The sequence below is a fragment of the Macadamia integrifolia genome, chromosome 13 (genome assembly GCF_013358625.1).
Source record: "Macadamia integrifolia cultivar HAES 741 chromosome 13, SCU_Mint_v3, whole genome shotgun sequence".
Taxonomy (NCBI): domain Eukaryota; kingdom Viridiplantae; phylum Streptophyta; class Magnoliopsida; order Proteales; family Proteaceae; genus Macadamia; species Macadamia integrifolia.
The window spans coordinates 14,519,878-14,535,159 of NC_056569.1; the positions used below are offsets into that span (position 1 = coordinate 14,519,878).

At 38.8% G+C, this 15,282-nt stretch overlaps 1 protein-coding gene across 1 annotated transcript; it reads left to right on the forward strand.

Annotated features, from left to right (window-relative positions):
* Window positions 1–478: 478 nt before the first annotated feature.
* Window positions 479–3,872, forward strand: LOC122059040 (uncharacterized protein At2g29880-like). Its single transcript, XM_042621746.1, has 4 exons — window positions 479–737; window positions 1,396–1,486; window positions 3,050–3,386; window positions 3,477–3,872. Exons 1-4 carry the CDS (start codon window positions 479–481, stop codon window positions 3,828–3,830), a joined length of 1,041 nt encoding a protein of 346 aa, XP_042477680.1. The 3' UTR covers window positions 3,831–3,872.
* Window positions 3,873–15,282: the final 11,410 nt, after the last annotated feature.

Below are 15,282 nucleotides of genomic sequence, written 5' to 3' on the forward strand. Positions count from 1 at the left end.
TCGGTGGCTGTAAAACTATCTCACATGAGGTTATTGGCCAATTGCCTTATTTACATTGTGCACCTGATATGTTTTTTTTTATTTACACTTTGGAACCATTGCGTGTTTGTCCCGATTTGGCTTCGTCCCATTGTTAGCATGTATTGCACACACTTTCTTCTATTCAAGAATTCTTAGTTAAGCATGCCTTCTTTTTAACTTTGAAGCAAGTTCTATGGCTATCTCATAGTTACTTGTAAATTTCAACTCTACTTGATATGTCTTTAGGGGATATGAGTTGTTTTTTGTTCAATGGCAGTATGATGGGGATTTTTTGAAATATATGTTTGTCTATAAGAAAATGTCAACATATTTTCAAGAGAGAGAGAGAGAGAGAGAGAGAGAGAGAGAGAGAGAAATGAATAATATGGTAGGAGGAAGCAAAGGCATGTATTTCTATTTTTAGGCTATAATGAGATGTGTTTCTATTTTTAGAGTAATGGCATCTACTTCGAGAGCTAATAACGAGGCAACAAAATGGGCTCAAAGAGAACAAGATTATCTCCTGAAATTAATGGTTGAAAAAGTGAAAGTTGGTAACAAGAGTTCTAGCACTTTCAATAAAGGTGGGTCGAACAATATCAAGATATGGTTTGAGGAAAAAGCTAATCGACCATTTACGATGGCTCAACTGAGGAATAAGATGAATAAAATGCGATTTGATTACAGCGCTTTCAAGAAACTACTGGATACTACAGGTTTTGGTTGGAATTCTGTACAAATCAAGGTATACTGTACTTTTATATGATTTTTTAATCTTGGGTGTAATTTTTATATAATAGCTAGTTTGTAAAATTTTTAGGCAAATCCTAATTGGTCAAAGTTTAGGAGGAATGGGCTACTACATTGGCCTAAACTATATATAATTTTTGGGGATTCATGTGCTAGTGGGACAGGAGGATTCGGAAATGAATCTAATTTCAGGTTTGAAGAGGAATCGAGAGGTGTTGATGATGATGTAGATGCAGAGGTAGATGTAATTCCAACTATTCCATTGGCTAATACCTTGCCAACATGTTATTATGAAAGCCAAGATCCAGGAACTAAGGCTCTGTACTGTAACGATCTAAAAAATGGGTTCTGATGTTTTTTTATTTTTTTGAAACAGAAATAAGGTAAAACCTGTATGGAAAGCCTGGTTCAATTTCTTGTTTTTTTGAAATGAACCGGACACTTATGAGACTTTTGAATCCATTTTTTGGAGCATAAAATACTTGCTTTTTACTTTTAGAAGTCATTCTGAGCAAAAGGCGCCGAAACAGGTATCACTTATAAGTTATGAGGGGTAATTTGGGAAATTACCCTCAAAACATAACTTTGTTATGTTTCAAAACCCTAACCCCATTTTCGTTGCAGGAGGCGAGAGGCGAGAAGGAGACGCGAGGCAAGAAGGAGGCGAGAGGCGAGAGGCGAGCAGCTCTGCCATCTTCGATCTACCATCTTCAAGGTAAACGATTCTCTCTCTTTTTCTTTCTCGTTCTCTCTCTTTCTCTTTCTCTCACTCTCGTTCCCTTTCTTTCTTGATCTCTTCTCCCTCCTCCTCTGTGCCAACGGAAGGATCTTCAGGAGGCTGTTTCTCCATTCCCACTAGTGTTGTTGTGTAAGAAATGCTTTCAGTTATTAGACTCCCTCGATCTGTTTTTTTAAATGCTTTCAGTTATTAGACTCCCTCGATCTGTTTTTTTAAATGCTTTCAGTTATTAGACTCCCTCGATCTGTTTATGTACTTTGCATCTAGTTGTACTGGACCAGAGTTTGTTTGTTTGTTTGGTCGCTTTTCTCATTATGAATTCAGTTTGTGTGTTGTGTTCTTGCTAAAATAGTATTGCCTTACTGTTATAGATTTCTATTGCATTTTGTTCATTCGGGATGATGTCAATGATCAAAGTATTAAGATGAACTTACCTTACTGTTATAGATTTCTATTGCATTTTGTTCTATTCGCGAGTACTCTGGAGAGAATTTTATCAGCAAGGGCAATGCCTTCGTAGTCTACGGAGGCAGCGAGGGTCTTTATTTCTCTGTTTCTAATTAGACCGAGAGTGGCTTCAACCATTTCACTACATGTAGCTGCTTGAATTAACTCCATGTTAGTCACTTTGGTGATGAAACTCCAGAATTTGATCAAAACAATTAGCTGGAGCTTCTTGTTTTGCTTTTTTTTGCAAAGTCTGAAAGCATCCTGTAGGGAAATATGAGTACTAGGGAAATATGAGTACCTCATTAATTATTAAAAATTCCACGGTGGGGGAAAATTTCCCAATAATATTGGTCACTTCAAAAACCTCAAGTTTATGGATATCTCCAACGAGCTATGGTTCTCGGGTTTACCCTTGTTGATTTATTGAGAGTTGTAATATAAACTTCTTCACAATCAATCTGGAGGAGTCCCAGGGCATAACAGGTTATTAGAGAAGAAATTAAGCCCGAGTGTTGGTGAGGCTTTCCTTTTTTCCAATGATTTCCAGTTGTTGGGCTTGGACTCCACAACAATTTTCTGCTGGAGGGTATTGAATTCATGCCCTGCAGACAAAAATTGTTTTCGTTCCAGAAACAGAAACCCAAAAAAGAAAAGAAACAATGTTAGACGTTTCCATGTTTTCCATGTTTTCAAATGTTTGTGGGCTTTCCCATGTAATGAATCAAAGGAAGGATCAAGCCTATCCTGAACTGAACTTGAAGGATTGGGCTGGAATTTCCACGGATCCAAATGGTCAAGAGAGTGTTATACATGAGATTATGGACCAGTCCAAAAAGTGTGAATATCACTTTTGACATAAGAGACAACCTTATGTCTCCTTTTCTTTACTCCTCTTTGTCTCCTTGATTCTTTGTTGCTCGGTACAAATTTTAATCATTCTTATTTGTATTCAAAACCTCATTGAAGGCCTTTGAAAGCCTTGTGTGAGTAAGGTCATAGGGGTTTCATTGGGTTGGGGTGCCTTGGTGAAAATCAGTGTTTTCAATTTGGATTTTAAATTCATGTTCTTTTTTTTTTTTGGTAAAATAGTGAGAAAATGTCAACTTCAAAACAAGCAGTTAATGAAACTGCAAAATGGAGCCAAGCAAATGTAGACACCCTTATTTTTCTGATGGTAGAGGAAGTTAAGAAAGGAAATAGGACTACTTCGACTTTTAATAAAGCTGGTTGGAACAACATTGCCAATAACTTCAAAGAAAAAACTGGGGTCAACTATGCCATTATACAGTTGAAGAACAAAGTGAACAAACTGAGGCAGGATTATAGTCAGTTTAAGAAGCTATTGGAGACAACTGGTTTTGGTTGGGATACTGCTTCAAGAACTTGTACTGTTGATGATGAATCCATCTGGGAATCGCATATTAAGGTATGCTCAATTTGTATTTAATTTGAGTATTTTGAAATGCCAGGATATATCAATTCAAGTATTTGATTATGCATATTTTTTATTTATTAGGATAACCCTACTTGGGCACGATTTAAGAAGCATGGACTACCACAATGGCCAGAACTATGTATGGTATTTGGTGATACATATGCAGACGGCGAAGGAAGTGGGACTCAAACAACCATGTTGGAAACTTTGGGGGCCGATGATGATAGGAATATGATTGAATCTTGTGATGAGTCAAGTTCCGCTGATGAAGTTACTCCATTAGGTGACACTCAAACTGAAGCAGTGGAAAAAAGGCCAGTTACTAAGCATAGGCATGATAGGACTCCAAATGCGAAAAGGAGGAGGAGCAAGTCTAATGATTGGTCAATGGCATTCAAGGCAATTCAAGATATTAGTAAATCAAGGGTAGAATGAGATGCGAGCATGTCCACTGCTTCAACCCAAAATGTTGAACAGATGTATGGAATTACTAGGGTCATGGAGGTGCTTGAGTCAGGATATGAGTTAGATGAAGCACTATACGAGAAAGCACTTCGGAAGTTAATGGCTGACCCGCAATGGAGAGAAGCATTAATTTCATGCCCTCCTCATCGGAAGTCAATACTCCTTCGTACCCTTCAGTAGTTTGCTTCTTGAAAAGTTCTTTTAATTAGATAGATTGATAACTTTACTTGGATTGTGCCTTGACCCTACTTTTAACTTTGATGGTTTGCTATGTTTTCCTTCACTTTTTAAGATGTTATGGATGACTGTATCTTGACTTTTTTTTATAACTGTAGTATTTGATGTCCTGAATATTTGATCATTGTACCTTGACACTACTTTTAACTTTGATGGTTTGCTATGTTCTCCTTCATTTTTTTTAAGGTGTCTTGGATATTTGTTCAAAATTATGGTTTGATGTGTTTGCATATTTCTAATTTTATATTATAGGAATGGATCAAAGAATGATCGCATCTAGGGAACACATTGAACAAATGGAAAGGGATGACACTGATGCAGAAATCATGATGTGTATGATGTTGTTGATGAAAGCACGTGATTCATTATACACTAGAGAGCCCATATGAGATAGTAAATTGACAGGACCAGAGCGAGTGAGTGAGGTTCTAAACGGACATGTAGACAGATGCTATGAACAGTATAAAATGGAACACCATGTCTTCCTCAACCTTGAAGCGTTAATGCGACAACGTGGTTGGTTGGAAGATAGTCGATATTTAAGAGTGGATGAGCAGTTGGCAATGTTTATATCTATCGTTGGTCACAATGATAGGTATAGAGACATAGCAGAACACTTTCAGTGTTCTCTTAACACTATAGGTGAACACTTTAAGAAAGTGTTACGTGCTTTCATACTACTCGGACAAGAGAATATCAAACCTCCAAACTTCAGTCGTTGCCCTAAACAGATTCTTGAAAAACCAAAGCTCTATCCTTTCTTCAAGGTATGTTGCTTATAATTAAAACAATGATTATGTTGTTTTGTGGTTATACGTGGTTTGATTTGATGAATATCCATGTATTGGTACTAGGACTGCATTGGCGCGATTAATGGCACTCATGTTAGTGCTTCTGTACCTCTATCCAAACAAATACCAACAGAGGAAGGAAAGGAGATACAACCTGGAATGTTATGTGTGCATGTGACCTTGACATGAAATTCACTTTTGTGTACGCTGGTTGGGAGGGTTCTGCAAATGATTGTCGAGTATTCAATGAGGCATTGAATAACCCTAAATTTGAATTTCCTCATCCTCCACCTGGTACATTCTAAATCTTAACCTCACAAGTTGATTATACTCTATTTTACATATTGTGTTGATTCATTACTTTTCACTTTACGTGCTAGGTAAATATTATGTGGTTGATTCTGGTTATCCATTTACTACTGGGTTCTTGACGCCATTCAAAGGACAAAGATACCATTTAAATGATTATAGGAATAGACGTCCAAGGACAGCAGTAGAGCTATTTAATAATAGACACTCTTCTGTTAGGAATGTCATAGAGCGCAGTTTTGGTTCTTTGAAGAAGCGCTTTCCAATTCTCAGCAAAATGTCATGTTTTCCACTGAACACCCAAACATGCATTGTCATTGCTTGTTGTGCACTTCACAACTTCATTCGGGAGGAAGAAATTGCAGACAAGAATTTTAAGGAGTTTGGTGAAAATTGGTGGAATGAGGAGCCTGAAGAAATTCAAGATTATGTACCACCGGCTCACATTAGTATAAGCTTAGCAGAAAGAAGAAGACAGATGGATGATCTTAGGAAAAAGATTGCAAATGAGTTAGCTGTTAAAGCCGGAATGGCTCAAATTACATGATTACATTTTGATGATTGGATTTAAATTTTGAAGTAGTGGGACATGTTTTGCAGTTAAGAATTAAGTTGGAAGACCTAATTAGATACTTTAAGAATTATGTCAATACTTGAATTTATTCTTGTTCATCCTTTTATGTTATTATGATAGATCATATTTTTGTTGAAACATTTCATATTTCATATGGCAAGGAAACACGGCCAAATATTTCATATTTGAAGTGAACACCATGTTGTTGATATGGAGATATTCTTATTTGTCTCATTCAACTTAAGTTATTTGGGTAATAATGATTTTCATAACTTAGAATTTATTAAAAAACCATTGACTATCCTTAGATTTTATTTAAAAATCACAACTTTGACATCCATGGTGAAGATGGCACTTTATGTAAATATTGGTTTCTAACAGAAACGATTCTGTTAAGTACGAACCATACATGTTTCTGTTTCTTTCAGGTTATAAAATCAATTTTTTTTTGCGATTACCATACAACATTTAAGATGCAAAATCACTCCAAAAAAATAGAAATGCAAAAAAGTGTGCTAGCCCCAAAATTATGTTAAAAAAACAGAATCATTACAGTACAGAGCCTAATAGAGGGACGTTTCTGAAATCTAATGGCATAGGAAATTAGAAAAGTGAGAAGCAGAAGAGTGATAGTTTTTAGAGGGAGGAAGTGTGGGTGGAGTGGATGGTCCAGGCCGTCCGGCGAAGCTCGGGGTAGTTGAAGAAGAAGCAGGTTGAGGAAGAGTGCAGCAGGTGGCATAAATTCAGCCCTCCTTTCTTTGTTTTAATGGAAGGGTATATAGGTAAGTTCATGTGTGTATAAGGGTATTCTTAGGCATTACATTAGGTGATGTCAGCAACTAACAGTCCCAATTTAACGGGTGATTAATAGATTGAACCTAATTGTAAAAATCCTAGAAAGTACTTAAATCCTTGGATCCTCGCGTAATTTCGGCAAACTACAGGGACGGGGACGGGGACGGGTACATAATTTTCCAAAAAAAATCCTTTTGAGTCAACATTGACCCACATTATTAAAAGTTTTCAGGAGGGAAGTTTCCCGTATCCTTCCTACAATGTCCTAATTATTTATTAGGAAAGTGTTTCCTGTGGGAGAATGCGATATTTATGCAGTCATGAGGACCAATGGGAGCACAAGAGAAAGTATCAACAAAGATTGTCATTCCATTTTATAGGATCAGGCCGATCATTTAGGCCCCAATGTGTCTGTGCGTAGGGCCACCACCCCCCCCACCCCAAAAAAAAAAAAAAAAATTCATTTTCCCCAATAAATTTTCTTTTTCCTTTTGAATCAATATTGACCCACATTAATAAAAGTTTTTGGGAGAGTTTTTTAGTCTCCTGCCTAGCAGATGCAGTAATTATTAAAATTTATTTTTATTTTTTCATTTGAGACAACATTGATCCACAGTATTAAGAGTTTTCAGGAGGAAAGTTTCCAGTCTCCTACCTGATGCCCTAAGTATTAAAATTTCTTTCTTTCTTTTATTTATTTATTTATTTATTATTAGTATTATTATTATTATTTTGAGTCAAAATTGGCAGGCGTCCAATGAATCGTAGATTCCATTTCATATTAAATAGATGTGATAATCAACTTTATTTGATCCCAATCAACCAAACGACAACAACAATAGCAATAATCATAACCTTATCCCAACTAAATGAGATTGGCTACATGGATTCGATATGGTCCAAAAAAGTAATAGAAATAAGAATAAAAAGAAGTAACAAAAAGTTAGTAAAAGGAGATAAAAAGAGTAAAAAGAAGTCGAAACAGTTACAAAGCCACATCGAAGAAACATCCCTTACAAGGGGACAGCTACGCGAATCCTTGTCCTCCACATGACTCTAACCACGATGATACCCCAATCCATCAAGCATTTATCATAATTGTGATTTATTAAATATAGCTAACATTCCATACCTTCTCCTCAACTATATTTGGCAATTATTTGTGGTTCCATAAACCATTGGGCAAGAAAGAAGACATGGGTTAAATAAGTGTGTTTCAAGTTGAAGAAGGTTGAAGGCCATCGAAGTCCACCTAAGAAGAGAAACTAGTATCTCGAGGAACCAATTTAGTTTTATCCCTAGAAGATTCACGACGGAAATGATTTAACTTCTTAGGATGCTTATGGAAAAGTCAAGAACCTACAAGAAGGATCCTCATATGGTCTTCATTGACAAAGAAAAATCCTACAGCAAAGTCCCCAGAGAGCTCATCGGACATGTATTGGAGAAGGAAGGTGTGTCAAATAAATATGTAGATATTCTAACAAAGAGGATGGTAGAGTTGCATTGCATTATCAGGAGATGGAGAAGATAGACATTGCTCTCTATGCCCATGAGAAAGAAGTGGCTAGTTCTTCCAAAGGAGAAAACCAAAAAAAGAGAAACATGTCAGACTAGTAGGTCTGGCAATACCAATTAATTCATTGTTTCCAATGAGAGTTCTTTTTTGGAACATCAGAGGTGAGAAAAAGGCTGCTGGTTTGAGAGCCTTGTTATATTTTATTCGAGATCACTCTCCAGATGTTGTTTGTGTGGCGGAGCCAATGAACAATGTAAGTAAATTCCCCTTATTGTTCTTTAACAAATTGGGGTTCGAGACTGATTTTATTCACAACCACCGTGTGAACAAGGTTCCTAACCTCTAGGTCATATGGAAGCAAGGAATGTCTCGCCCCTCTGTCATCTCAATGTCTAACCAACAAATCACCCTAGTGGTTGATTGGAATAGGAGGAATATTGGTCTCTCGTTTATTCATGCTTCCTCTTTTAAGGTGATACACAGGGATCTTTGGCTTGACCTTGGAATGGTTGGTCTCTCTACTATTCCTTGGTCTGCCATAGGTGATTTTAATGGTACTTTGTTTTCTTATTCAGTTTTATAGTGGAATTTCAGGCTATAGTGGACTCGTGTTAATTAATTTCTGCTCCCTCTCAGGGAAAGAAATTTACTTGGACAAATAATCGCATGAGAGGTCATGTGGCCGTTGTTCTGGACTGTAGCTTCTGTAATGGGAAATGGATTGATTGTTTCGATAGTATTTCTCAATGGGTACTTCAGTCCACTGTTTCAGATCACACCCCCACTTTGATCTTATCAGATGTGATTCTAAATCCTACTAATGTCCCCTTCGTTTTCACAACTTCTAGATGGAGGATGACAACTTCCTGTTAGTTGTCAAAGAAGCCTGGGATATTGAGATTGGTGGTAACCCAATCTATGTTCTCAATAAAAAGTTGAAAAATGTAAAGATGGCCATCAGGCCCTGGGCAAAGCAGACTTTCCCTAATTTAAATTCTGAAGTGGAGAAAGCAGCTAATGATTTGAAAATCATTCAGGATGAAATTAAGGCTTTGGGAATGTCTGAAAAATTATTTGGTAAAGAGGCTGATGCCAAAACCATCTATCTCAAGGCCTCCCAAAGACAAGCTCAACTTTGGTCTGAGAAAGCCAAACAGAAGTGGATGAAGGATGGTGATCGTAACTCTAAGTATTTTCACCTCTCTGTGAAGATAAGGTGGGCTCGCAATCAGATTAGATCGCTTCAAAAAGATGATGGTTCTTGGATATCTGATCAACAGGCATTGAAGCCCTATATTTCTAGCTACTATGAATCCTTTCATGGGGCTGCGCACGTGACTCCCCACTGGGAGCTATTGGACAATATCCCTCAAGTGTTAGGGAATTGTGAGAATGATACCTTGGTAGCTATTCCTTCCAGGGATGAGATTACTAAAGCGGTTTGGGATCTTGACCCAGATAGCTCTCCAGGTCCAGATGGCTTCTCAGGTAACTTCTTCCGTCGCTTTTGGGACATTGTGAATATTGATTTTTGCCGAGCTATGTTTCATTTTTTCAAGGTGGGTAAATTTCCTTTAGGGGTGAACAACTGCTTTGTTACCCTGCTTTCCAAAATTTCTGATGCCCAATCTCTTAAAAATTTCCACCCTATTTGCATGGGAAATTTCTTCTATAAAGTCCTCTCTAAGATCTTAGCTTCCAGACTTTCTCTATTCCTTCCCCGCCTAGTCTCTAAGGAACAAGGAGCTTTTCAGCAGGGAAAAATTATCTCCTCTAGTATTAGCCTTGCCTCTAAATTAGCTAATTTAATGCATTCTACTGTGAGGGGAGGGGGTATGGACATCAAGCTTGATGTTCAAAAAGCCTTTGAGACTTTTTCTTGGAAGTTTCTATTTGATACTCTTCGTAAATTTGGCTTCTCTAGTCATTGGGTTTCATGGATTCACGAGATTCTCGTATCTTCTAGAATTTCAGTCCTGGTGAATGGTGGCCCTATTGGGTTCTTTAGCATTGGTCGTGGTCTTCGCCAAGGAGACCCGATCTCTCCCAACTTTTTTATTTTGGCTGAGGAGGTTCTGTGCAGAGGTCTTAAGAACTTATTGGAAATGGGAAAATTGGAGGCTCTTCCTAGTCCTAGAGGGACAATTACTCCTTGTCACCTTATGTTTGCTGACGATATCTTTGTATTTATGAATGTCTCTGCTTTATATGTTAGAAATCTCATAAGCTTTTTATTCAGGTATCAGGAGTTCTCTAGTCAGCATATTAATTTGAACAAAAGCAAGTTATTTTTTGGAAAGGTGGCTCCACACAGAAAATAGTACATCTCTGATCTCTTGAGAATTCCTTTTTCTAAACTTCCAACAATATACTTGGGTGTTGAGATTTTTAAAGGAAGGGTTTCTCAGAAGCACTTGCTGCTCATGGTGGATAGAATCAAGACTAAGTTGGCGGGTTGGAAGGGAAAACTTCTTTCCCTTGCAAGAAGAGTGGAATTAGTCAGATCAGTTATTTCTAGCCTTCTGATCCATAACTTTGCAATGTATTGGTGGCCTCAATCTTCCATCAACACTGTAGAGTGATGGATGAGGAATTTTATCTGGTCTGGCGACATTGAGAAGCAAAAGAAGATTGTGGTCAAATGGGATAGCATATGCAAGCCTAAGCAGGAGGATGGTCTGGGAATCAGGTGCATGTGAGATGTCAATAAAGCCTGCTTGTGTAAGCTTGCCTGACAAATCAAGCAGAAGACTCCATAATGAGTAAATTTTTTAGGGCAAGATTTGTAAATGCAGATGGCACTCTGAAACTTGGTTATAAGTCTTCCTCCATTTTTCTAGGGCTGAAGAAGGTATGGCATTTTATTTCAGACTTTGAAAAGTGGTCGGTAGGGGATGGAAAGAATATTAATTTCTGGCTTGATAGATGGATAGATGGAAGGTCTCTTGTTGAGATTTCAAACTTGAATTTGGCTCTTTTCAAAGATATGAATAAAAAAGTTGTTGACTCTATTATTGATAATAGGTGGAGCTTCCCTCATGTGTCCTCCCTATTTTTAAAAGAGTCTTTTATCAAAGCTTATCATATTCATGTATATGATTCTGTTGACCTGCGTCACTGGATGCTAGACCCCTCGGGTGCCTTCTCTATTTGTTCGGCTTGGGAGGAAATAAGGAAAAAGAACCCCAAGGTGTCTTGGTTTTCCTTGGTCTGGAAGTCCAATCTGCAGCCTCACCAGGCAGCCTTTGGTTGGCGGTTTGCTCACAAAAAATTGTCTACTGATGATGAGGTTTCTAAGCATGGAGTTCAGATGTCTTCGAAATGTGATCTCTGTGGTTCAGCGGAAAAATCTAGAATCCATCTTTTCTTAAATTATAGTTGCGCCTCCTTTCTTTGGTAGAATTTTTGTGATCTTTTTGGCTTTCATTGGCCTTCTTTCTTTAAGATTGAAGATCTTTTCTTATGGTGGAAGAGGAAAGCAAATCAGGTCTCCTTCAATGGGGTTTGGAACTGTGGGGTGGTTCTTATTCCCTATTTCCTATGAATGGAAAGAAATGCAAGATGCCATGATGGAATGGCTCATCTTCGTGAGCAATGTTTCTCTATTATTCAAGGTGAACTTAGATCTCTTCTTTTAGTTTATACAGGGAAAATCCTCTCTATTTCAGATTTGTTATGTGCCAGGCGCATTGGCATTTCTATATTTGTTGGAAAGCAAAGAGATCCTATGGAAGTCTATTGGTGCCCCCCTCAATCAAAATGGACCAAACTAAACACTGATGGATGCTTCCTTGGAAACCCTGGTAAGGCTAGTATAGGAGGTGTCTTTAGAAATAATGAAGCGGAGGTCATCTTAAACTTCAAGGAAGCAATTGGGGTGAAAACAAATTTTGAAGCAGAATTTTTTGCAGTGATTTCTGGGATCAAGTATGCAAGAACTTGGGAATTTCAGAAACTTTGGATAGAAATTGACTCTATGGCTGTGGTGACTCTCCTCTCTAGAGGGTTAGTCCCATGGTTTGTCTTTCAAAGATGGAGGGGGCTGCAATCATATTTTTCTTCCATAGTTTGGAAGTTCTTTCACTATTTTCGTGAGGCGAACACCATCACAGATTTCTTGGCGAACTCAGCTGCAAGACATGATACTTTAGAACCTGTGGTTGTCTGGCCGCCTCTGACGATTTTGGACCTTGAGCAGGATGCAATTTTGTGTCCTCAATATAGATTCATGTAATCCTTTTGGGTTAATGTTCTTGTTGGCTTTCCCCTACTGATGGCAATGCCAAAGGTGGGGGTTTACTCTTAAGATTGTCTTCTTCTTTTTTGAGTTTGGTCTCTTTGTACTATATTTTTTTTTTCTATTAATTCAATTTTTGGATCTCTTAGCGAAAAAAAAAAGTACAAAGGTGTGGTGACGAGTGTAAGAACTGTGGGAGGGGGCAATGAATTTCCAATCACTTTTGGGTTACACCAGGGATCTACTTTAAGTCCTTATATATTTATGCTTATTATGGATTATTTAACCAAGAACATTCAAGGGGAGGCTCCATGGTGTATGCTCGTTGCCAATGATATTGTGCTAGTGGCTGAGATAGTGGAGATCAATGAAAGGTTAAAGTTATGGAGATCTACCCTGGAATCTAGAGGTCTTAAGATAAGTAGAACAAATACGGAGTATATGGTGTGTAAGTTTAGTCATTCAAGAACGGATAACGATGTGGTGAAACTTGAGGGGAGAGAGATCCCTCAAATTGGTCATTTCAGATATTTGGAGTCAATCATAAACATAGAGGGTGAGATAGATGATGATGTGTCTCACAGAATTAAAGTAGAATGGACAGAGTAGAGAAGTGCTTCTAAAGTGTTGTGTGATCGACATATACCCCTAAATCTTAAAGGAAACTCTAAAAGATAGTCATAAGAATAGCTATGATATATGGCACAAAATGTTAGATAGTCACAAAATGTACATAAATTAATTGAGTGTAATAGAGATGAGGATATTAGGATGGATGTGCGACAAAACTAGGAGGGATAGGGTGAGGAATGAATGAGTTAGAGCCAATTTGGGAGTTTCTCTGGTCCAGGACAAGCTCAGAGAATGTTTCTTAAGGTGGTTTGGACATGTTCAGTGTAAACCTTTGAATGCTCTTGTAAGGAGGAGTGACCAAATCCAGATAAAATGATCTAAAATAGTTAGGGGCATGCCTAAATTGACCATTGAAGAATTGGTAAGGAAAGAAATGCAGAAACTCGGTCTAGATCCTAATATGACATTAAATAGAGTTATTTGGAGGGCAAGTGTCACACCTCGTTCACACAGAATCGGACCGGTGACCGGGTTAACTCCGGTTAACCCAAACCTGCCAGGATCATCTGATACAGTATCCAACCACAACATACACACATCTAAGATAAATGTTCAAAAGTTCAGCGAAAGACTTAATTTACCTGTTAATACCCCCAATATACTTGATACCCAAATTGTAGTATATAGATAAATACATGTGGGCCCGCAGGTATGATATTTACACAAAAAGAATAACAATTCACGTATCAAGTACACAAAAAGGGGTCATCAAAAGAATCAAAAAATAAAACCCTGTACGGCGTCAATACTGCGGTCCCACAGCACAGCCCTAGCAAGAGCAATCCATACCATGCTCATACTCCTCGGGGACCCACCAATCCTCATCAGGAAACTCAACTGTGGGGCTCAACCCTTGATCTTCAGGCTGGTGACCTGGAAAATCATCTAAAAGGGATGCGCACGTGGGATGAGCTCACTAGCTCAGTAAGTGAAAAGAAGGATCACACAATAATCACAATCATATGCACTATATGCTATGCAATTCATTTTAAATCACATCCACCTAAACAATATTTCTAAGTCTTGGGTTTAGTGCTACTACAACTATAGTGCGCGTATACTCTGGATACGAGCCGTGAACTCCATCCCTCGATACGCCCATAGGGCTGTCAGAGAAGGCCCACCGTGAGTACTCGAAAAAGTAAAGCATGCCGACCACCGGCCTTCAACATAAAAGTAAATGATAGAAAGTAAAGGTACTGACTCCAGCAATTTAAAAGCAGTACGATTGACCCTCTTGAATATACCACTGAGGTTGCCAACTGTCCTAATGACCAGTCGAACGTATGTCTAACCGCCACAGTGACCCAACAACTGTGACCACTATTTCCCCCCAAGTGTAACCCAACACCTCAACCCCTGTTGGGAAGGGTCGTAGCACGGGAAGATGATAATCCTAAACCGCATGCTCCTATATGACATAGTACGATTGCATAGTGCCACCGCATCCCATTCCATGGGCCACCAATACACTCGTTTCTAAGCCGACTATGGCATCTAGTCTAATAATGCATCATGCACAATGATTCCATCATTAACATCAATCATTTAGCATTGAGAAAGTAAAACACCACACGCATGTCATAATCATATGAGGATGACTAAGCTACACATAGTTTGCATGATGACATGGCTAATCTAGATATAATTGAATGATGCACAATAAGCCTTAAAATAAAGCCAAACGTCCTCTCCCCACTTACTTGTTGTGTACAAGGACTCACGCCCGATACGGGTGAGATCCGGCGAGAGAAACGTAAATTTTGGTGAACCTATTATAAGTGAATGGGGTTAGCATTTCACCACTTTGGGGTCAAAACTAACAAGATTTGATGACAAAATCATGTTAAGAATCATAAAAGAAGGTTGCATGCCCGTTTTGGGTCCATTCGGACACAAAAATCACATTGGGGGCCTCTCGGGTGGGTCAGACAGCCCACCTGTCACGGCCCACCGATCATCTCAGGTGGGCGGGTTGGCCCATCGGTCGACCCACCGGGCATTACCGATGGGTAGGTCAGCCATTACCTGTGGGGACAGAGGGTCGGTCATGATCGATGGGCAGGTTGGCCCACCGGTCGACCCGTCGGTCGACCCGTCGATCGACCTATCGGTCATGATCGACGGGCAGCTCGACCCATCGATCAGCCCCAAGGGCCTACCCTCTCAGGCAGGTGCCCTCAGGCAGGCTGTGCTGTCCACCGGTCTCAGCCCACCTGAGAGGGCGAAAAAATACGTTTTTCGCTGAAACTTTCCCCCAACCTTTGGGGAATCAAATGGGGCTTTTTCAATCACATTTTCCACACATTCAAGATCTTATAAGACGA